The sequence below is a fragment of the Solanum tuberosum genome, unplaced genomic scaffold, assembly GCF_000226075.1.
Source record: "Solanum tuberosum cultivar DM 1-3 516 R44 unplaced genomic scaffold, SolTub_3.0 scf00034, whole genome shotgun sequence".
In the NCBI taxonomy this organism is placed as follows: Eukaryota; Viridiplantae; Streptophyta; class Magnoliopsida; order Solanales; family Solanaceae; genus Solanum; species Solanum tuberosum.
Genome location: NW_006238962.1, coordinates 1329280 through 1354764, shown reverse-complemented (window position 1 = coordinate 1354764; position 25485 = coordinate 1329280). Strand labels below are relative to the sequence as shown.

Sequence of the window (25485 nt, the reverse complement as noted above, 5' to 3'; positions counted from 1 at the left end):
ATCGGGGAACTTGGGCAATTCTTAAAAAAGAGAATGTAAATGCGGAAATGAGAGTCAAAAAATGGTGTGAGTATATCTGAAGGTTCTCCAACTCATTACGGAGGTCCTCATAATGTTTTTTGAGAAAAAAAATTTAGGTGCTCCGGGCGCTAGATCCATGGGATAATACACACACAAAAATAGGAAATTTGGGCGATTCTTAAAAAAGGGCTTGCAAATGCGGAAATGAGCATTAAAAAATGGTGTGAGTATACTTGAAAGGTTCCCCAACTCATTACAGATGTCCTAATAAAGTTTTTGAGAAAAAAAACTTAGGTGCTCCGGGCGCTAGATCCATGGGCATTAACACAAGAAAAAATTGGGGAATTTCGGTGATTCTTAAAAAAGGGCTTGTAAATGCAGAAATAGACGTAAAAAAAATGGTGTGAGTATATGTGAAGGTTCCCCAACTCATTACGGAGGTCCTCATAAAGTTTTTTGATAAAAAAAGTTTAGATACTCCGAGAGCCAGATCCTGGGCTAATACACACGAAAAATTGGGGAATTTGGGCGTTTCTTAAAAAAAGGCTTGTAAATGCGGAAATGAGGGTTAAAAAAATGGTGAGAGTATACGTGAAGGTTTCCCAACTCATTAAGGAGGTCAGTTTTAGAATATATTTTATTTAGTTGTTCCGGGCGCCAGATCCATGGGAAAATACACACGAAAAATTGAGAAATTCCAACGATTCTTAAAAAAGGGCTTCTAAATGCGTAAATGGCCATTAAAAAATGGTGTGAGCTAAGTGAAGGTTCCCCAACTCATTATGGAGGTCCTCAAAATGTTTTTAGAGTGAAAAATTTTGGGTGCTCCGGGAGCAAGATCTATGGGATAATACAAATGAAAAATTGGGAAATTTGGGCGATTCTTAAATAAGGACTTGTAAATATAGAAATGAGAGTTAAAAAAAAGTGTGAGTATACGTGAAGGTTTCCCAATTCATTAAGGTGGTCCTCATAAAGTTTTTTAGAAAAAAATTTAAGGTGCTCCGGGAATCAGATCCATAGGCTAATACACACAAAAAATTGGAGAATTTGGGCGGTTCTTAAAAAAAGGCTTGTAAATGTGGAAAGGGACATCAAAAAAATGGTGTGAGTATACGCGAAGGTTCCCCAACTCATTACGGAGGTCCTCATAATGTTTAGAGAGAAAAAATTGGGTGCTCCATACGCCAGATTCAAGGGCTAATACAAACGAAAAATTGGAAAATTTGAGCGATTCTTAAAAAAGGGCTTGTAAATGCGGAAATGAGCTTTAAAAAAATGGTGTGAGTATACTTGAAGATTCCCAAACTCATTACGGAGGTTCTAATAAATTTTTTGAGAAAACAAATTTGGATGCTCCAGGTGTGAGATCTATGGGCTAAACACACGAAAAATCAGAGAATTTGGGTGATTCTAAAAAAAGGATTGTAAATGTGGAAATAGACATAAAAAAAAATGGTGTGAGTATATGTGAAGGTGTCCCAATTCATTAAGGAGGTCCTCATAAAAAATTTTGAGAAAAAAAGTTTAGGTTATGTGGGCGCCAGATCCATGGGCTAATACACAAGAAAAATTGGGAAATTTGGGCGATTCCTAAAAAAAAGCTTCTAAATACGGAAATGAAGGTTAAAAAAAATGGTGTGAGTATACGTGAAGGTTTCCCACTTCTTTAAGGAGGTCCTCATAAAGTTTTAGAGGAAATTTTTTTTGGGTGCTCACGGCGCCAGATCAATGGGATAATACACATGAAAAATCAAAGAATTCGGGATCTTAAAAAAGGGGCTCTAAATGCAGAAATGGGAGTTAAAAAATCGTATGAGTTTAGTTGAAGGTTCCCCAACTCATTACGGAGATTGTCATAATGTTTTGAGAGAAAAAAAATTTGGTGCTCCGAGCATCAGATCTATGGGCTAATACAAACGAAAAATCAGGAAATTTGGACGATTCTTAATTAAGGGCTTGTAAATACGAAAATGAGCGTTAAAACAATGGTGTGAGTATACATGAAGTTTCCCCAACTCACTAAGGTGGTCCTCATAAAGTTTTTTTAGAAAAAAATTTAGGGTGCTCCGGGAACCAAATTCATGGGCTAATACACACGAAAAATCTGGAATTGACGTCAAAAAAGTGGTGTGAGTATACATGAAGGTTCCTTAAGTCATTATGGAGGTCCTTATAATGTTTTTATAGAAAACAATTTAGGGTACTTCGGACGCCAGATCTATGGGCTAATACAAACGAAAAATTGGAAAATTTGGGCGATTTTTAAAAAAGGGCTTGTAAATATAGAAATAAACGTTAAAAATAATGTGAGTATACGTGAAGGTTCTCGAAGTCATTACAGAGGTCCTCATAATGTTTTTTGAGAAAAAAATTTAGGGTTCTCCTGGAGCCAAATCAATGGGTTAATACACACGAAAAATCGAGAATTTGGGCGATTCTTAAAAAAAGGCATGTAAATATGGAAATGACCTTTAAAAAAATGGTGTGAGTATACTTGAAGGTTGCTAAATTCATTACAGATGTCCTAATAAAGTTTTTGAGAGAAAAAAAATTGGGTGCTCCGGGCGCCAGATCCATGGGCATTAATACACGAAAAATTAGGGAATTTGAGCGATTCTTAAAAAAAGGCATGTATATGCGCAAATGGATGTAAAAAAAATGGTGTGGGTATATGTAAAGGTTACCCAATTCATTACAAAGGTCCTCATAGAGTTTTATGAGAAAAAATGTTTAGGTTCTCCGGGCGCCAGATCCATTGGCTATTTATACACGAAAAATTAGAGAATTTGACAATTCTTAAAAAATGGCTTGTATATGCGGAAATGAGGGTTAAAAAAATAGTGTGAGTATAGGTGAAGGTTTTCCAACTTATTACGGCGGTCCTCATAAAGTTTTTGAAGAAAAAAAATGTTGGGTGCTCCGGGCGCCAGATCTATGGGCTAATACACAAGAAAAATTGAGGAATTCGAGCGATTCTTAAAAAAGTGCTTCTAAATGTGGAAATGAGCATTAAAAAATGGTGTGAGTTTAAGTGAAGGTTCCAAACTCATTACGGAGGTCCTCATAATGTTTTTAGAGAAAAAAAAATTAGGTGCTCCGGGCGCCATTCCATGGGCTTATACAAACGAAAAATTGAGAAATTTGGGTGATTCTTAAATAAGCGCTTGTAAATACAAAACTGAGCATTAAAAAAATGATGTGAGTATACGTGAAGGTTCTCCAACTCATTAAAGAGGTCCTCATAAAGTTTTTTTAGAAAAATATTTAGGGGGTTCCGGGAACCAAATCCATGGGTTAATACACACGAAAAATCGAGGAATTTGGGTGGTTCTTCAAAAAACACTTGTAAATGCGAAAATGGAAGTAAAAAAAATGGTGTGAGTATACGTGAAGGTTCCCCAACTCATAACGGAGATCCTCATAATGTTTTTAGAGAAAAAACAATTTTGGGTGCTGTAGACATTAGATCCATCGGCCAATACAAACGAAAAATCAGAGAATTTGGCGATTCTTAAAAAGGGCTTGTAAATACTAAAATGGGCGTTAAAAATGGTGAGTAAACGTGAAGGTTCTCCAACTCATTATGGAGGTCCTCATAATGTTTTTTTGAGAAAAAATATTATGGTGCTCCGGGAGTCAGATCCATGGGCTAATACACACGAAAAATCGGGAAAATTAGTTGATTCTTAAAATAGGGCATGTAAATGCGAAAATGGGCGTAAAAAAATGGTGTTAGTATACCTAAAGGTTCCTCAATTCATTACGGAGATCCTTATAATGTTTTTTGAAAAACAAAATTTGGGTGCTTCGGGTACCAGATCCATGGGCTAATAGACAAGAAAAATTGGGAAATTTGGGCGATTTATAAAAAAAGGTTTGTAGATGCGGAAATGAGCGTTCAAAAAATGGCGTGAGTATACATGAAGGTTCCCCAACTCATTACAGATGTCTTTATAAAGATTTTGAAAAAAATAATTTGGGTACTCTGTGCGCCATATCCATGGGCTACGACACACAAAAAATCGGGGAATTTGGGCCATTCTTAAAAAAAATATTGTAAATGCGGAAATGGGCGTTAAAAAAATGGTGTGAGTATACGTGAAGGTTCTCCAACTCATTACGGAGGTCCTCATAAAGTTTTTTAAGAAAAAAGTTTTAGGTGCTTCGAATGCCAGATTCATGGGCTAATACACACGAAAAATTGAGAATTTGGGCATTTCTTAAAAAAATAGTTGTAAATGCGAAAATGAACGTTAAAATATGGTGTGATATCACTACAAGAAAAGTGTGAATTACATGGGATTTTCTGGGGATTAGTATGAAAATTTGCACGAAAATAAATTTCCTACGGATTTTCATACTAATCTCGAGGAAAATCCCCATGTAATTTACACTTTTCTTGTAGTGTATACATGAAGGTCACCAACTCATATAGAGGTCCTCATAAAGTTTTTTAAGAATTTTTTTTGGATCGTCCGAGCGTCAGATCCATTAACACATGAAAAATCAGGGATTCTGGGAGATTCTTAAAAAACGGCTTGTAAATATGGAAATGGGTGTTTAAAAATAGTGTGACTATACGTGAAGGTTCTCCAACTCATTATGGAGGTCCTCATAAAGTTTTTTGAGAATTTTTTTTCGATGCTCCCGACGCCAGATCCATGGGCTAATAATACACACGAAAAATTGAGGAATTCACGCGATTCTTAAAAAAGGGCATATAAATAGGGAAATGGCATTAAAAATGATGTGAGTATACGTCAAGGTTCCTCAACTCATTACGGAGGTCCTCCCAATGTTTTTAGAGAAAAAAAAATTGGGTGCTCCGGGCGCTAGATCAAAAATTGAAAAATTTGGACTACTCTTAAAAAAGGCTTGTAAATACAGAAATGAGCGTTAAAAAAATAGTGTGAGTATATGTGAAAGTTTCCAAACTCATTACAGAGGTCGTGAAAAAATATTTTGAGAAAAAAAGTTATGGTGCTCTGAGAACCAGATCTATGGGCTAATACACACATCGCCAAAAATGCGGAAATGGGCTTTAAAAAAAAAAGTGAATATATGTGAAGGTTCCCCAACTCATTACAGAGGTCCTCATAGTTTTTTTTGAGAATTAAATTTTGGGTGCTCCGGGCGGCAGATCCATGGACTAAATAATTCACACGAAAAATCAAGAAATTTGGGAGATTCTTAAAAAATGGCTTATAAATTTGGAAATGAACATTAAAAAAATGGTGTGAATATACTTGAAGGTTCCCCAACTAATTACGGAGGTCGTAATAAAGTTTTTGAGAAAAAAAAATTGGATGCTCCGGGAGCCAAATCCATAGGCATTAACACAAGAAAAATCAAGAAATTTGAGTGATTCTTAAAAAAAGGCTTGTAAATGCGGAAATGGACGTAAAAAAATTGGTGTGAGTATATGTGAAGGTTCCCCAACTCATTACGGAGGTCCTCATAAAGTTTTTTGAGAAAAAAAGTTTAGGTTCTCTGGGCGCCAGATCCATGGGCTAATACAAACGAAAAATCGTGGAATTTTGGCGATTCTTAAAAAATGACTTGTAAATGCGGAAATGAGGGTTAAAAAAATGGTGTGAGTATACGTGAAATTTTCCCAACTCATTATAGAGGTCCTCATGAAGTTTTAGAAGAAAAAAATTGTGGGTGCTCCGGGCGCCATAACCTTGGGCTAATAGACAAGAAAATTGGGGAATTCGAGCGATTTTCTTTAAAAAAGGCTTCTAAATACGGAAATTGACGTTAAAAAATTGTGTGAGTTTAAGTGAAGGTTCCCCAACTCATTACGGAGGTTCTCATAATGTTTTTAGAGAAAATATTTTGGTTGCTCCGGGTGCCAGATCTATAGGCATATTACAAACGAAAAATTGGGAATTTGAGCGATTTTTAAATAAGGGATTGTAAATATGAAAATGAGTGTTAAAAAGTAGTGTGAGTATACTTGTAGGTTCCTCAACTCATTACGGATATCCTTATAAAGGTTTTTTAGAAAAAAATTTAGGGTGCTCTGGGAGCCAGATCCATGGGCAAATACATACGGAAAATCATAGAATTTGGGCGATTCTTAAAAAAAGGGTTGTAAATGTGGAAATGGGCGTCAAAGAATGGTGTGAGTATACGTGAAGGTTCCCCAACTCATTATGGAGGCCCTCATAATGATTTTAGAGAAAAAAAATTTGGGTGCTCCGGACGCCATAGCCATAGGCTAATACAAACGAAAAATCGGGAATTTGGGCGATTCTTAAAAAAAGGCTTGTAAATACGGAAATGGACGTTAAAAATGGTGTGATTATACATGAAGGTTCCCCAACTATTACGGAGGTCCTTATAACATTTTTTTGAGAAAAAAATTTAGGGTTCTCCGGGAGCCAGATCCATGGGCTAATACACATGAAAAATTGGGGAATTTAGTCGATTCATAAAACTGGGCTTGATAATGCGGAAATGAGCTTTAAAAAAATTGTGTGAGTATACTTGAAGGTTACCAAACTCAATACGGAGGTCCTAATAAAGTCTTTGAGAAAAAAAATTGGGTGCACCGGGGGACAGATCCATGGCATACACACGAAAAATCAGAGAATTTAGGCTGTTGTGCCGTAATTTAACTATTTCTAGAAAAATCACTTTTTTGAAATGTTCTAAGTATAAAACAATTTGAAAAATACTTAGAAAGAGTCGCCACTTAATTTTTTAAAGAAATTAAGAAAACTTATAATTTTCAAAGATTTAAACAGAAAAAAAAAATCATTTGAAAATACCAAAGGGGGTTCGGGGTTCAATTTACACTTCGAGAAGGGTTTAAGCATTCGAAGTGTCCGCTAACACGCGGTTGACCTGCGACTTGACTGAAATATATTTGACTATTTTTTAGGAAAATAATGATTAAACATAAAAATAATAACTTACAATATTTGATTAACTTTGAGAAAATAATTAAATAAATGATACATTTTATTTTATTATTTATTTATTTTTTAGAGAAAAGGATCCAAAATGAAATAATTGACTCGAAATACAAGTGATTAGAAAATTAATAAAACTAAGTTAATTAGAATTTATTTAATTCATTTTAAAATAACTTAAACCAATTTAATATATTAAAGCATGAAAATCATTTCGAATTAATTGTAGAATAAGTTTTAACTAACATTTTTTGAGAAAATGACTAAGTAAGTATTTATAATAATAATTTACATTATTAGATTAACTTTGAGAAAATAGTTAAACAAAGAGCAATTTTTATTTTTTAAGAAAATGGGACCTTAATTGAAATATTTGAATTAGAGACAAATAATTAGAATTTTAACGAAACTAAATTAATTGGTTTTTATTTGAGTCATTTTTTTGGTTTATGACTAGATTAGTTGGTTTTTATTTGAATCATTTTTTTGATTAATCAAAATATGAAAACTATTTTAAACTAATAAAAAATAAAAAAAATAAAAAGTTTTGACTAAAGATTATAAATGAAAATACAAGAGTTGATAAAATGAGATTTGTTAGAAATACAACAACACGGAGAAATAGTTCGTCTTTTGGGGAATTCAACTAAGTTAATTAACAATTATAAAGTTAGAGTCAAACAACAAACAATAAATAATCACAATTAAATAATTAAAGAGTAAGGGAGAAATTGAATTCGGGCCCCTTTTTGGCCAATTTCGTTGTTGTTTTTGGAGTTTAACACAATTCCCGTTTTTGGTATACAGCCGATGTATATCAGTGTATATCGGTCATTTCTTGGCCCCTTTTCATGTATTTCTTGCTTCCGGACACCTGCATTTTTTATTCCCGACCTCAACCTGTGGCTGCTGCATTTTTTACCATATATGTTGGCGTATATCGCCGTATATCAGTGTATACAAGCTATGTTTCAGCCTTTTGAAACCTAGTATTTTGTATCAGCTTCCAAAACTTGGAAACAATGGTGAAGTTGACTCGAAGAAGGAGGAATGTTGGGTTTCAACCAACTCGAGATGCAAGAGAAAAAGGGGAGTCCTACGGACTCAAACCGAGGTAGTTCATGCATAAAAAAAATGACAACAATTAGAATGATAATTTATTTAACTTGAAATTGTTCACAACCATTGTTGAAAAGAAAATACACGAGATAACTTCATGAATAAACACACTAAAATTTGAACCACCGCAAAGAACAAGTTATGCAACTACTAAATTATTTGACATTTTTATTACTGCCTAAGGAAGGAAGAAATAGCACAGTAGGAGCAATGTATTGTAGAATATCATAGACATTGATAATTGAATGTTATATCACCCATTTAAACTCAAAATTAAATCACAACTAAAGGCTGAGGACAAATTGGACAATTAGGAGCATTAATTCAAATTAAGACTCAACTAATTCTCCGCATGTACTAGCTAAAATTATTCAAAGTAATCACATTTTATACTAAACAGTGGTCAGCAAGGACTAAAGCTAAACAATAGGTAGCAAACAAGTTGGAACAACTAGATTATGATTTTTACGCTTGGGCTAAACAAAGAACCTAATCAGCTATACAGAAGCTGGAATTAAATTTTAAGTAGAATCTGCCATGCTGAACATAGAACAAAACAACATTTAAGATAAATCGAAATAGAACCGACAGGCAACCAAACCACAACTTAGATGAATAATATAGAATTTCGAATAACCATGAACTTTGATATGCTAAGAACGAAAAATAGTGAAAACAGAATGGCAACCTACAGTGCTGATTAACAAATATGACTTTAAGGAAGAGGTAGCCTCGTGCCCTTTTCGAACTTAACGAGATCTTAATGATATCAAAATGCAGCTACGATAAGGATGCGAATCTCAATCTGACAAACGATAAGAAAGTGAACTCAACTCTGCCAAAACTTACAACAAACAATCAGTTTTATATAACTCTAATAGGCAATAGCACAAATAAGAACTATAGCGTACTCGATCAACGCGATTTTCCAACAGAATGCTTAATCAAGGTAATACCAAACATTAATCAACCAACCTCAAAATATAAGCTCGTTCTGAAGGTCGGGCAGTGACATTCAATGAGATGATTAGTCATATAACTTGAATACGAGATGCGAGCAGGTGAATATAGACATTGGAAACGAGCTAGAGGAAGGCTGATCAACTAACACTTAAACCAAGAATCAGGAGTTCTTTCATACAAACTAAGCTTCCCACAAGACAAAACAGATTTTTGTTACTAAATCACCCAATCTTAACACATAATAACCAATACAATGATCAAGAAAGGTATACTTAAAACTAACAGGAATTACACAAAGTAAAGTTAGAAGTATTTTACCTTCTTCTGGGCAGCGAGACTAGGACGACGAGCTTGAATGATTCGACCTTCGACCCACCAGCAGATGAGTAAAAGAACTTGAAAGAAAATAAAAAATCTGAGGCTCAAACCTTCGTGGGTTCGATTTCGTGGAATACTATTCTCCAACCTTCAAAATTCTATTCTCTTCCTCTACCGTCCCCCTCAATAGTGATCATAAGAGAGCAATATATAGCCGGAAATTCGGAGGAAATCCCCGTGAAATTTCGAATTTTTTTTTCAAATTTTCATTCTGCCCCTTTTCAATCCAACAGTGGTAAGCTTTGAAAAAAAATCCCTAAAAATGGGGAAAAGGGACGTGAGGGTGATGGGGGGTCTGCAGGGTATGGGTTTTGCAGAGCAGTTGGACAAGCTTTTCGGATTTTGCTGAATTTTTCTGGGTTGCGTCTGGAGGAAGAAGAAGAGTATGGGCGGTGGGGTTCTCTGTCAGCTACTGATGTACGTATGCTGTATGTATGAATGTTTGCTGATGTATGTTGTATTTTTGGGTGGGTTTTTGAATTGGACTGGGCCGGGTCAGAGGGGAAAAGGGTTGGGTCGGCTGGGAACTGCTGGAAGGGAAAAGAATAGGAAAAAAAAGTGGGCTGGGAATTAATTTGAATGGGAATTGGGCTGATAAATAGGCCCAATTTTGAGTCTTAGATGGGTTGAAGGTGTTGGCAAAAAATGGTAGTTAAACAAATGACCAAATGAATTAAACTTGTTGCCAAATTTAAACAAAATTAATTAAAGAGCTTCTTAAATTTAACGAAATAAAACAATTAATTTACTTGTAAACAAATTTGCTCAAAAATATAAACATAACTTAAACTAATCAAACAAATACTTAATTAAAGCAAAAAAATCTTTTTGAGATGATTTTCGAATATTTTTAAAATATATTAATTATATACATAATTATAAAACACATATTTATATATATATATATATATATATATTAAAGAAGTGACAAAACTATTTAAAATAACTCGCAAACTATGTTTATTTTATTTTGAAATTTTATAAAACTAATTATCTTAAAATCGTTTGAAAATTGAAAAAGCTCGAAGATTAATTTATATATTGGAGGGCTAAAATTGGGTGTCAACATAGGCGATTCTTAAAAAAAGGCTTGTAAATACGAAAATGAACATTAAAAAATAGTGTGAGTATATGTGAAGGTTCTCCAACTCATTACGGAGGTCCTCATAATGTTTTTAGAGAAAAAATGTTTGAATGCTCCGGGCGCCAGATCCATAGGCTAATACAAACGAAAAATCAGGAAATTTGGGCGATTCTTAAATAAGGACTTGTAAAAACAGAAATGAGCGTTAAAAAAATGGTGTGATTATACGTGAAGTTCCCAAATCTTTACGGAGGTCCTCATAAAGTTTTTTTTGAAAAAAATTAGGGTGGTCCGGGAGCTATATCCAAAGGCTAATACACACGAAATATTAGAGAATTTGGGTGGTTCTTTAAAAAAGGCTTGTAAATGCGGAATTAGGTGTAAAAAAAATGGTGTGAGTATAAGTGAAGGTTCCCCAACTCATTACAGAGGTCCTCATAATTTTATTAGAGAAAAAAAATTTGGTGCTCTGGATGCCAGATCCATGGGATAATAATACAAACGAAAAATTGAGAAATTTAGATGATTCTTAGGGTTTGTAAATACTTTAATGGGCGTTAAAAATGGTGTGAGTATACGTGAAGGTTCCCCAACTCATTATGGAGGTCCTCATAATGTTTTTTGAGAATAAAATTTAAGGTGCTCCGAGAGTCAGAGTCATGGGCTATTACACACGAAAAATCGGAGAAGTTAGGTGATTCTTAAAATAGGGCTTGTAAATGGGCATAAAAAAATGGTGTGAGTATACGTGAAGGTTCCTCAACTCATTATATAGGTCCTCATAATGTTTTTTGTGAAAAAAAATTTGGGTGCTCCGGACACCAGATCTATAGGCTAATACACACGGAAAAATGGGAAATTTGGGCGATTCTTAAAACAAGGGCTTGTAGATGCGGAAATGAGCGTTAAAAAATGGTGGGAATATAGGTGAAGGTTCCCAACTCATTACAGATCTCCTTATAAAGTTTGTGAAAACAATTTTTTGGGTACTCCAGGCGGCAGAGCTATGGGCTAAGATACACGAAAAATCGGGGAATTTGGGTGATTCTTAAAAAAGGACTTGTAAATGCGGCAATGAGCATTAAAAATGATGTGAGTAAACGTGAAGGTTCCCAACTCATTACAGAGGTCCTTACAAAGAATTTTGAGAAAAAAATTTGGGAGATCCGGGTGCTAGATCCATGGGCTAATACACAGACAAAATAGGGGCATTTGGGCGATTCTTAAAAAAAGGCTTGTAAATGAGGAAATGAAAAAATTGTGTGAGTATACGTGAAGATTCCCAAACTCATTAAGGAGGCCCTTATAAAGTATTTTGAGAAAAAAATTTGGGTGCTCCAGGCGCCAGATCCATGGGCTAATACACATGAAAAATCAGAGAATTTGGGCGAATCTTAACAAAAGGCTTGTAAATGCGGAAATGGGAGTTAAACAAATGGTGTGAGTAAGCGTCAAGGTTCCCCAACTCATTACGGAGGTCCTCATAATGTTTTTAGAGAAAATATTTTGGATTCTCCGAGCGCCAAATTCATGAGCTAATTAATACAAACGAAAAATTGGATAATTTGGACGATTCTTAAAAAAGGGATTGTAAATATGAAAATGGGAGTTAAAAAAAGGAAAAATGTATAAGTACTCCCCCAGTCTATGCCCAAAATCCCTAAGACACACCTAACATTTACTAAGGTCCTATTACCCCCCCGAACTTATTTTATTAATTAATTTTACTTACCCCTTTTCCGTACCTACGTGGTACTATCCTTGAAAAAATTGTCAACACGCGTTGGGCCTACAAGAAAGTGCCACGTAAGCCGAAAAGGGGTAGAAAATTATATATAAAATAAGTTCGGGGGGTAATAGGACCTTAGTAAAAGTTAGGTGTGACTCAGGGATTTTTGGCATAGGCTGGGAGATACTTATGCATTTTCCCGTTAAAAAAATGGTGTGAATATAATTGAAGGTTCCCAAACTCATTACGGAGGTCTTCATAAAGTTTTTTGAGAAAAACTTTTAGGGTGCTCCGAGAACCAGATCCATGGGCTAATACACACGAAATATCGGGGAATTTGGGTGATTCTATAAAAAGGCTTTTAAATGCGGAAATGGGCGTCAAAAAATGGTGTGAGTATATATGAAGGTTCCCCAACTCATTACGGAGGTCCTCATACTTTTTTTTGAGAAAGAAAAATTGGGTGCGCTAGGCGCCAGATCCATTGGCTAATTATTTAACATACGAAAAATCGAGAAATTTGGGCGATTCTTAAAAAAGGGCTTGTAAATGCCGAAATGAGCGTTAAAAAATTGTGTTAGTATACTTGAAGGTTCCCAAACTCATTACGTAGGTCCTAATAAAGTTTTTGAGAAAAAAATTGGGTGCTCCGAGTTCCAGATCCTTAGGCATAATATATACGAAAAATTGGGAAATTTGGGTGATTCTTTAATAAGAGCTTGTAAATGTGGAAATGGACGTAAAACAAATGGTGTGAGTATATTTGAAGGTTTCCAAACTCATTATGGAGGTCCTCATAGAGTTTTTTTAGAAAAAAAGTTTAGGTTCACCGAGCGTTAGATCCTTGGGCTAATACACTTGAAAAATTGGGAAATTTGGATGATTCTTAAAAAAGGACTTGTTAATGCATAAATGAGCGTTAAAAAAATAGTGTGATTATACGTGAAGGTTCCCAAACTTGTAACGGAGGTCCTCATAAATTTTTTTAAGAAAAACATTTGGGTGCTCTGGGCGCCAGATCTATAGCCTAATAATATATATGAAAAATTAATGAATTTGGGCGACTCATAAAAAAAGGCTGAGATGAGAGTTCAAAAAATAATGTGAGTACACGTGAAAGTTCCCAAACTCTTTATGCAGGTCCTCATAAAGTCTTTTGAGAAAAAAATTTGGGTGCTCCGGGCGCCAAATCCATGGGCTAATACATACGAAAAATTAGGAAATTTGAGGAGATTCTTAAAAAAGAGCTTGTAAATGAAGAAATGAGTATTAAAAAAATGGTGTGAGTATACATAAATGTTCCCCAACTCATTACAGAGGTCTTTATAAAGTTTTTTGAGAAAAAAATGATGGGTGTTCCGAGCACCAAATCCATAGGCAAATACACATGAAAAATTATGGATTTGGGGGATTCTTAAAAAGGGCTTGTAAATATTTAAATGAGCGTTAAAAAAATGGTGTGAGTATACGTGAAGATTCATCAATTCATTACGGAGGTCCTTATAAAGGTTTTTGAGAAAAATACTTTAGGTGCTCCGGGTGCCAGATCCATTGGCTAATACACACGAAAAATTGGAGAATTAGGGCGATTCTTAAAAAAGGTCTTGTAAATGCAGATATTGACGTTAAAAATGGTGGGAGTCTACGCGAAGGTTCTCAAACTCATTATGGAGGTCCTCATAAAGTCTTTTTGAGAAAAAAAAATTGGGTGCTCCGGGCGCCAGATCAATGGGCTAACACACGAAAAATTGAGGAATTTGGGTGATTCTTAAAGAAGGATTGTAAATACGGAAATAGGCGTTAAAAAATTGTGTGAGTATACGTGAAGGTTCCCTAAATCATTACGGAGGTCCTCATAAATTTTTTGGAGAAATTTTTTTAAGGTTTTCGGGAGCCATATTCATGTGATAATATAATATACACGAAAATTCAAAGAATTGGTACGATTCTTCAAAAAGGGCTTGTATATGGGGAAATGAGCATTAAAAAATGGTGTTAGTATACGTGAAGGTTCCCCAACTCATTACGAAGGTCCTCATAAAGTTTTTTGAGAAAAAAAATTTGGTTGCTCAAGGCACCAGATCTATGGGCTAATACACACGAAAAATTGGGGAATTTGGTGATTCTTAAAAATGGGCTTCTAAATGCGGAAATGGGCATTAAAAATGGTGTGAGTATACGTAAAGGTTCCCCAACTCATTATTGAGATCCTCATAAAGTTTCTTTAAGAAAAATAATTTGAAGGCTCTTGGCGCCATATCCATAGGCTAATAATACACACGAAAAATCTTGAATTTGGGCGATTCTTAAAAAATGGCTTGTAAAATGCAGAAATGTGCGTTAAAAAATGGTGTGAGTATACGTGAAGGTTCCCCAAATTATTACGGAGGTCCTCGTAAAACATTTTGAGAAAACAAATTTGGGTGCTCTGGGCGCTATGTCTATGGGCTAATATACACTAAAAATTGGGAAATTTTGGTGATTCTTAAAAATGGGGTGTAAATGCGAAAACGGGCGTTAAAAAAATAGTGTGAGTATACGAGAGACTTCCCCAACTCATTACGGAGGTTCTAATAAAGATTTTTGAGAAAAATATTTTTTGGTGCTCTGGGCGTCAGATCCATTGGGATTTACACACAAAAAAATCAATGAATTTGGGCTTGCTTAAAAAAAGGCTTGTAAATGCGAACATGGGTATTAAAAAAATGGTTTGAGTATACGTGAAGGTTCCCCAACTCATTACGGAGGCCCTCATTAAGTTTTTTGAGAAAAAATATTTAAGTGCTCTAGGCGCCAGATCCATGGGCATACACACAAAATCGGAGAATTTGAGTGATTTTTTAAAAAAGTCTTTTAAATGCATAAATGGACGTTAAGAAAATGGTGTAAGTATACGTGAAGGTTCCCTAGCTCATTACGGAGGTCCTCATAAAGTTTTTTGAGAAAAAAAATTTTTGGTGCTCTTGGTGCCATATCCATGGCTAATACATACGAAAAATCAGGTATTTGAGCGATTATTAAGAAAGGACTTGTAAATGCAGAAATAGACGTTAAAAATGGTATGAGTATACATGAAGGTTCCCCAACTCATTATGGAGGTACTCATAAAGTTTTTTGAGAAAATTTGTTTAAGTGATCTTGGTGCCAGATCCATGGGCTAATACATATGAAAAATTGAGATTTGGGCGATTCTTAAAAAAGGGCTTGTAAATATAGAAATGAACGTTAAAAAATAGTGTGAGTATACGTGAAGGTTCCCAACTCATTACGGAGATCCTTATAAATTTATTTGAGAAAAAAAATTTAGGTGCTCCGAGCGGCAGATCAATGGGCTAATACACACGAAATATCGGAGAATTTGGCCGATTCTTTAAAAATGGCTTGTATATGCGGAAATGGGCGTTAAAAAGAAGGTGTGAGTATACGTGAAGGGTCCCCAACTCATTACGGAGGTTCTCATAAAGTTTTTTGAGAGAAAAAATCTTGGGTGCTCCGAGGCGCCAGATTCATGGGCTAATACATACATACAAAAAATGAGGAATTTGAGTGATACCTAAAAAAGGCCTCTAAATGTGGAAATAGGCATTAAAAATGGTGCGAGTATATGTGATGGTTCCCAAACTTATTACGAAAGTCCTCATAAAGTTTTGTACTTAAAAAAAATTGGGTGCATCGAGGCGCCAGATCCATGACTAATACACATGAAAGATTGAGTAATTTGTGCAATTCCTAAAAAACGGCCTGTAAATGCTGACATGGGCGTTAAAAAATGGTTAGAATATATGAGATGGTTCTCCAACTCATTGCGGAGGTTCTCATAAAGGTTTTTGAGAAAAAAAATTGGTTGCTCCGATGCGCCAGATCCATAGGCTAATACACACGAAAAATTGAAGAATTTGCGCGATTCCTAAAAAAATGCCTGTAAATACGAAAATGGGCGTTAAAAATGGTTCAAGTATACAATATGGTCCTCAAGTAATTACAGAGGTCCTCATAAAGTTTTTTTAGAGAAATATTTTGGCTGCTCTGAGGCGCCAGATCCATGTGCTAATACACACGAAAAATTGAGAAAATTGCGTGATTTCTAAAAGAAGGCCTGTAAATGCGGAAATAGGTATTCAAAAAATGGTGTGAGTATGCGTGATGGTTCCCCAACTTATTATAGAGGTCCTCCTAATGTTCTTGAGAAAAAATTTGGGTGCTCTGAGGCGCCAAATCTATACAATAATAATCACAAAACATTAAAGAATTTGCGTGATTCCTAAAAAAGACCTGTAAATGCGGAAATGGGTGTTTAAAAAATAGTTTGAGTATACGTGATGGTTCTCCGACTCATTACGGAGGTCCTCATAATGTTTTTTGAGAAAAATATTTTGGATGCTCTGAAGCGCCAGATCCATGGGCTAATATACACGAAAAATTGAGAAATTTGCGCGATTTATAAAAAAGGCCTTTAAATGTGGAAATAGGCATTAAAAATATACGTGATGGTTCCCTAACTCATTACGAAGGTGCTCATTAAATTTTTTGAGAAAAAAAATTGGGTGCTCCGAGGCACCAGATCCATGGATTAATACATATGAAAAATTGAGAAATTTGCGCGATTCCTAAAAAAAGGCCTAAAAATGCGGAAACGGACGCTAAAAAATTGTTCGAGTATACGTGATGGTTATCCAACTCATTAAGGAGGACCTCATAAATTTTTTCTTGAAATTTTTTTTAGGTGCTCCGAGGTGCCAAATTCATGGGCTAATACACATGAAAAATTGAGAAATTTGTGCAATTACTAAAAAAGGCATGTAAATGCGAAAATAGGCATTATAAAAATGGTGCGAGTATACATGATGGCTCTCTAATTCATTACGCAGGTCCTCATAAAGTTTTTTGAGAAAAAAAATTGGGTGCTCCGAACCGTCAAATCCATGGGCTAATACACAAGAAAAAATGAGGAATTTGCGTTATTCCTAAAAAAAAAGGCATGTAAATGCAAAAATAGGCATTAAAAAAAATGGTTCGAGTATATGTGATGATTCCCCAACTCATTATGGAGGTTCTCATAAAGTTTTTTTAGAGAAAAAATTTGCATATTGAGGAATTTGCGTGATTCCTAAGATAAGGTTGTAAATGCGGAAATAGGCATTAAAAACGGTGCGAGTATACGTGATGGTTCTCCAACTCATTATGGAGGTCCTTATAAAGTCTTTTGAGAGAGAGAAATTGGGTGCTCCAAGGCGCCAGATCCATGGGCTAATACACATGAAGATTAAGAAATTTGTGCGATTCCTAAAAAGGCATGTAAATGTGGAAATGAGCATTGAAAAAATGGTTCGCGTATACGTGATGGTTCTCCAACTCATTAAAGAGATCCTCATAAAGTTTTTTGCGAACATTTTTTGGGGTGCTCTGAGGCGGCAGATCCATGGGCTAATACACACAAAAAATTGAGAAATTTGCGTGATTCCTAAAAAAGGACCATAAATGTGGAAATAGACGTTAAAAATGGTGCGAGTATACGTGGATATACTAATAAAGTTTTTTCATAATGATGGTTCCCTAACTCATTACAGAGGTCCTAATAAAGTTTTTTTATAAAAGATTTTCAGGTGCCCTAAGGCACCAGATTCATTGGCTAACACACACGAAAAATTAAGAAAATTGTCTAATTCCTTAAAATGACTCCTAAATGCCCAAAATATGTGTAAAAAATGGTGAGACTTCACGTACTGCTCCCAAACACTCTACGGAGGGTTTCATAAAGGTTTTGCAAAAAAAAAATCATTTGTAAGCCATATCAGCAAAATATTCATGCGTTAACACACACAAAAATTAAGAAAATCACTTAATTCTTGTAATATGACTGCTAAATGTCCAAAATATGTGCAAAACATGGTGAGCCTTCACATACTGCTCCCCTAACTCCCTACGGAGGGCTCCGTAAATATTTTGCAAGAAAATCATGTGGAAGCCATATCACCTAAATATTAATTGGCTAACACACGAAATACTGAGAAAATCATAGAATTCCTGTAAAATTGCTCATAAATGCCCAAATATACGCAAAAAATGGTGAGGCTTCACATACTGCTTCCCCAACCCCTAAGGAGGGTTCCGTAAAGGTTTTTGCTAGAAAATCGTTCGGAAGCCATATCATCAAAATATTTATGGGTTAACACAATCGTAAAATTGAGAAAATAGCCTAACTCGTGAAAAATGGCTCATAAATGCCCAAAATATGTGCAAAAAAAATTGTGAGACTTCATGTACTGCTCCACAACTACCTACAGAGTGTTCTGTAAAGGTTTTGCAAAAACAATCATTTGGAAGTCATATCATAAAATATCCATTGACTAACACACACAAAAAAACAGAGAAAATTTCCTAATTACTGTAAAATGGCTCTTAAATGCCTAAAATATGTGCAAAAAATGGTAAGGCTTCACGTATTGCTCCCCCAACTTCCTACGGCGGGTTCCGTAAAGGTTTTGCAAAAAAAGTCTGGGAGTCATATCACCAAAATATTCATGGGCTAACTAACACACAAAAAAAACTGAGAAAATCGCCTAATTCTTATGAAATGGCTCTTATATGCCCAAAATATGTGCAAAAAATGGTGAGACTTTTATGTACTGCTCCCCCAATTCCCTACGGAGGGTTCCATAAAGATTTTGCAAAACACCATTGAGAAGTCATATCACAAAAATATTCATGGGCTAACTAACACCAACGAAAAACTGAAAAAATCACTAATTCTCCTAAAATTACTCCTAAATAGCCAAAATATGTGTAAAAAGATGACGAGTCTTCATGTACTTGCTCCCCCAACTCCGTACAGAGGGTTTTGTAAAGGTTTTGCAAAACAATCATGAAATATCACCAAAATATTCATGGGCTAACACACACGAAAAACTTAGAAAAACACTTAATTTCTGTGAAATAGCTCTTAAATGCCCAAAATATGTGCAAAAAATGGTGAGGCTTCTCATACTACTCCCCCAACTCTATACGGAGGGTTCCATGTTTTTACTTTACATTTGGTGTTTTCTTACTTCTGCTTTCAAAATGGATTTAGTTGTGCTATTGGTTTGCCTACGGGGTTTGGGTAGGTTTCATTACGACTAAGAATTTTTGGGTTGTGATAATTTAATATCAAAGCATGTTCACCACCAGTCTCTTGAGTACAAAAATATTGTCTAGGAGATTTTTGTGGCTCGGTACGAAAATGTACTTATCAGCTACACTTACATTCTTTCATTCCTTATCATGTGTTGTTAACTCCGCTCAACCTAATTCTAACCCTCTTTGTTTCACTCTTTCACATATCGTAAGGACATGTTCATCTACAAGTGGCAGAGCCACATACAATTGAGGGGTGTCGACCGACACCCCTTCGTCGGAACAAGAGGTAGTGCACCACCATTGCTCAAGGACATGTTTGAGCAATGTCCCCAAATATAGATGATTAGCCAAACATTTCTATTTAAAGTTTTCAATTCTTCCATACAAAGAGTGATAAATAAGTACTTTGTGAATCAGTAACATCGTAAAAACGTAGTGCTAATAATAACAAACAACACTTTATTTTACATTACTTCTTAAAGGATGTGCAAAGTCAATATTGAACAAAGAAAAATGTCACGTGTTTTACATTACGTAGATCTAGGAGGAAACCAAGGAAAATACTACTATTAGTTATTATGAATGTAAACAATTAACATCATTATAATTGGGCTATTGATCACAGGATGAAGTGAATTACAAATCGGACCAATCTACGAACTAAGCAAGCTCTCTTTAATTCGCATATAATAATGTGACGGTAAACCTCTCATTTTCAGAAAGGTAATGATGCAATCACTTCTTATTGGTCATAAATAGGCGATCGAATATGGTTGAACAACAATATTAATGATGAATTACCAAAGAAGATATGATTAGACATGCTAATTTTCCCTATATATGGAACTCACCAGGGTAGGGTACAAAGGTTGAGCTTCTTGTTGTTGTTGTTCTTCTTCTAATGCGTTGGAATTCTAATTGATATCGCTAGCTCCACCACCTGATTGCTTGCATTTACCACCCATACATATTTCGATTCCCTTCTTCCCCGTGTTGTAGCTGTTGCTACAGATACATTAGACCTGCTGCCTACATTACCACTGTGACAATCACTAGCTTCCAAGCCATTCGCCTTTTTGCTCAGGGACCGGAACTTCTAAACTAGACGCCCTCATTGTTGATTCCAGATTTAGCGTCTGAGCTCAACCATCGAAAAACAGGCTTGATTTTCCATCTATAATACACATATAAGATACTCTCCAGACAATTCAAATCAAGAAATTGGATGAGTCCTTCCAACTAGACAACTAAACTTAGCAAATCACTAACAAAGGAATGGGGTTAACAGACAAATCATTATGAAGCAACATTGGAGATTAACCAGAATATGCTGTTGAAAGCATCAATCATGTTAAACTAAACACTAAACACAAAATCAAACGTCAATACTCTATAACCCTGCAACAATGATTCAATGTCTCACTTCAAAAACTTCCATTGAAGGCCAATCTCTTTTGCCAACAATGTCTAGTAAGATCTAAGCCTACAACAAAACTAACATCTCCGTCCCAAAAGAGTAACCAAAGCCAGAGAAACTATTTATGTATCCATTGGACCCTTCCTCCACAGCATCTGTCTGTTAAAAAAAGATTTAGAAAACAATGTTCAACTGCCTCCAGTCAAGTTTCTTCTCAATTCATCTGAACTGCACCAAAAAAAAAAACTAAACTAAATTAGCCGTAAAGTATAGATGCAAACCAAGGCAAATTAACTATTAAGTATAGGTCAATATTGAACTCCAACTCTTTGACAACTAAACAACCACTAATCCAGTGCAAGTCATCAGGTTGATAATCATATTTGTCTTTTCCCTAAAGACAAGAAGGTCCAGCAACACATACTTTCATATTTGTGTGTCCTATCGAATTCTCAACTCCTACGAATGTGTGTCTCAAGATGAAGTTCAGGACAACATATGCGACAAATTAGAATACTAATGATGTGATAACGGAGGGAAAAATGGGAGAGGCAGCAAAGGGGGAAGCATGACAAACAGATAAGAGAAGGAAGAATAATGGTAATAACGTTAGCATTTCCAAAGATGCATCTACTGCTGAAGGAAGTGAAACAAATACAAAATCAAGGTGAATGAGATAGGGAATGTGCAGGCATATAAGCTTGAGGGTACTGTAAATGAGATAAAGAAAAGTTAAGATAGTTAAGATAACATTTAGAATTGGTGATAGTTAAGATAACATTTTGAGTTTCATCAACTTGGTTCAACAAGTTCTCACCATGTACAAGAAGGTTAGTCTGGCGCTCCTACAAAATGTATGTGCTTTGTTATGCAGTGGCAATAAAATTGTCTCGGTAAAAATATTTTTCAAAGCTTACCCCAAAAAACGTTGCAAATATTTAATTTTTCATGGGTTATCTATCATCTTATAATATCCATATCCACATAGATTTGAGTAACCAAAGTCAACAAGAAAAACTACGCCTCCATCCCAATTCCCAAAAGAGTAACCAAAGCCAAAGAAACAACAAAAAATATATAGCACTAAGATTCACTCAAAATGACATATTTCTTCCCCAACCCCTAAAAAGGGGAGGGAATCTGTATACCTCACCTCATTTTCTCCGGCAAAGACGAACAACATTCTCCTCATTTGGCCCTTTATATGCATGGATTTGGAAAGTTACTAAAGGTGTACGCAGAGTGAGATTTCTGACTTTAACAGTGATAAAGAATTCACGGCATTCAGCCATAATAAAGTTCACTTTTTCAACATACTCGGCCTTATACTCAAAACCCTGCAAGGCATGAAGAAAATACTGTAAGGACATTCAGGGTGATTGTTCAAACAGAGAAAATACGATTAGATGAATAGAGGCATACATCGATTTTGTTATCATTATAGTCCTGAATAGCTTGGTTAGCCAGATCCATCAACAAGTCATTCTCATTCTCAAAATCCAGATAAGGTATATACATAGCTGCCTGGGATTTACCCGGATAGATGTCAATGTCGAAACCCTGTCAAATTAGCCAATCAGACATGATTTCATTTTCAAGTTCTATTGCACAGATCGGTTCAGAATTTTAGTCATGCAGAGACAAAGTTAGAGGAAGCGAAAGTCAAAGAAGCAGATATTCAATCAAGTACATAAATTTAATTTTTGTAGTTAACATGCTCTTTCAGTATTTGGTCTTTTTGTTTAATAAAGAGAAGCAGTGCTGATCAAATCACTTGAACACAACGGCTAATAGCACCATGCATTTTCTATTAACATGTAACACCAAAACAATAGTGACTTGTAACTTGTAAGTAAGCCCCATAATCTTATCTGCCACACTTGAGCCTCTAAAAACTTAGGGAGATCAGACTGGCAGAGCTTGGGATATTACAGGTTAGCTAGGCTCAAATAAGAGTGAGGTGATCGTGGCAGGAATTGGGAAGAATTGAGAACATGTGGATGTAAGTCTTAAGTATCAGTTATCTTTTTTGCAGAACTTCGGCTCATGAGAGTTTGACATGTTACAGATAATATAGATGAACAAGAAGCATGTCATATGTATCATCCAAAAAAGAAAAAGATACACAACGGAGACTATAACGAATTGGAGTATAAATATAATCAGTCAATTTGTTCTGTCTATTTTATTTGATCAATTAGATTGCACAACCTCCTCAAGCACGTCTCAAAGTAGATTTAATATCCGGAAGAAGAGAAAGAAAACTCCTCGTGTTGAGTATACTCTAGATAAACAGGCCAAACAACTAATCAACATCTACAAATATACTACTAATATTAAGAACACCCTCAGCCAACAGAACCATGAATTCTCTTATGTATTTATTTTAACATGTAACACAAAAAAATTAATGACTTGTAACTTGTAAGTAAGCCCCATAATCTTATCTGCTACACTTGAGCCTCTAAAAACTTTGGGAGATCAGACTGGGCAGAGCTTGGGATATTACAGGTTAGCTAGGCTCAAATAAGAGGGATGTGATCGCGGCAGGAATCGTACATGCATGGGAGGTGATCGGAGTAGATTTAATATCCGGAATAATAATTTTTTTTTAAAATCCTAGAGTTGAGAATACTCTAGATAAACAGGCTAAACAACTTATCAACATCTAAACATATACTACTAATATTAAGAACACCCTCAGCCAACGAAAGTTTCTCTTAATAATTGATACTCTCATTGATCTTAAAATTGATTGCAACTAACTGAAATAATGATTCCTCAAAAATACTTTTTCATTGGCATGCAAATTGACAATATAAGTTTATGGAGCTAACAGGCTCTTTCAGTATTTGTTCTATTAAGTAGTACTAATCAACTCACTTGAACACCACCGCATGAATTCTCTTATATATATATATATATATATATTTTAACATGTAACACCAAAACAATAATGACTTGTAACTTGTAAGTAAGTTACACAATCTTATCTGCCACACTTGCGCCTCTAAAAGCATGGGGAGATCAGACTGGGCAGAGCTTGGGACATTACAGGTTAGCTAGGCTCAAATTAGAGGGAGGTGATCGCGGCAGGAATTGTATTAAGATAAACAGGCTAAACAACTAATCAACATCTAAAAACCCTAGTGTTGAGAATACTCTGGATAAACAGGCTAAACAACTTCAACATCTAAAAAAATATACTACTGATCCAACGAAAGCTTCTCTTAATAATTGGTACTCTCATTGATCTTAAAACTGATCACAACTAACTGAAACACCGATTCCTCAAAACACTTTTTCATTGGCATGCAAATTGACAATATAAGTTTATGAACAGATTTACAGGTAGTAACAATGTATGAATACAGATATTTGATAGATAAAGCAGGGGATACTAATCAACATCTAAAAATCCTAGGGTTGAGAATACTCTAGATAAACAGGCTAAACACCTAATCAACATCTAAAAATATACTACTAATATTAAGATCACCCTCAGCCAACGAAAGCTTCTCTTAATAATTGGTACTCTTATTGATCATAAAACTGATCGCAACTACCTTAAACAACAATTCCTCAAAACAATTTTTCACAAATCAGATTATGAACAGGTTTACAGATAGTAAACAATGTATGAATACAGATACTCGATAGATAAAGCAGGGGAAGAACACTGACATCAGTTTCACAAATCTGAGAGAAGTATTTCGTGTAAACTTTCTGTAATATAGCGCTATGCTCCTTCGAAACGCCTGCAGGGATGAATACGTCGTCGTCCCAGAGAACCTCACCGGCCAAGAACCGGCGGGGCAGTTCCCTCTGCCAAACAAGGAGTTGTTCGTCGGAATTTGGGTTCGATTTGGTGTCAGCCATTTCTTCGTCGGAATTTGGGTTCAATTTGGTATCAGCCATTTCTTCGTTGGAACAATTGACAATAACTTCTTTTACAAGTATCTATGCTTTATTTCTCTCTCTATAGGTGCGTTATTTGGATTAAATAGAATAACCAAATCAAATCAAATCAAATTTTATTTGAATTGATTTTTTGGATTTAATAATTTACTTGTTTGGTTTTTTGATTGATTTTGGATTAATAATCTACTTTGTTTGGTTTTTTTGGTTGATTTTGAATTTTAAAAAATAAAAATTGGAAAAATCGAATTATTTTATATATATACAAATACATTTATAAATAAAATGTTTAGGATTAAAATTAAGTTGGAGTTAACCACTTTTGTCTCTTTTTTGTTATTGCTTTTCATTATGATTAAGTTTATATTTTATGTTTGAACATCTATAATAGGGATACCTATTAATATTGTGTTTTAAGTTTATTTATGAGTTATATTAGAAAGTATATTTAAGATATTCAATATTATTACTTTCGTTATGTTATTAATTATTGACATAACCAAATAACCCAATCAAAAAAAGATGAACAGAATAGAGGAAAACCAAACCAAATTTATTTTGAATCGAATTGGGTTACACTTTTACAAAACCAAAAATCAAAAAAATCCAAACCAAATAGTGCAAAATCAAACCGAAAAAACGGATGCACACCCCTAATATATAGCCTGCAAACTAAGCAATAGAAAATTCAATCAAAAAAAGTTAAATCTTATATATTTTATTTTATTTTATTTTTAAATATTCATCCGATCTGATGTTTGGTATCCGCATTGAAGTCTAACTATTTCAAATTCGCATCGTAGGGCTCCATTCGGGG

General features: G+C 35.0%; 1 protein-coding gene across 2 annotated transcripts; it reads right to left on the bottom strand.

Annotated features, from left to right (window-relative positions):
- Nucleotides 1-20561: 20561 nt before the first annotated feature.
- LOC102582152 (uncharacterized) lies at nucleotides 20562-24731 on the bottom strand. 2 transcript variants are annotated; one of them, XM_006342488.2, is made up of 4 exons: nucleotides 24435-24731; nucleotides 22173-22310; nucleotides 21904-22087; nucleotides 20562-20978 (listed from the first exon to the last, which is right to left on the bottom strand). In XM_006342488.2, exons 1-3 carry the CDS (start codon nucleotides 24666-24668, stop codon nucleotides 21905-21907), a joined length of 555 nt encoding a protein of 184 aa, XP_006342550.1. In that variant the 5' UTR covers nucleotides 24669-24731; the 3' UTR covers nucleotides 20562-20978; nucleotide 21904. The 2 variants fall into 2 exon arrangements, with proteins under 2 accessions (XP_006342550.1, XP_006342551.1); XM_006342489.2 differs by having other exon boundaries at nucleotides 20562-20973.
- Between the last annotated feature and the right edge of the window lie 754 nt (nucleotides 24732-25485).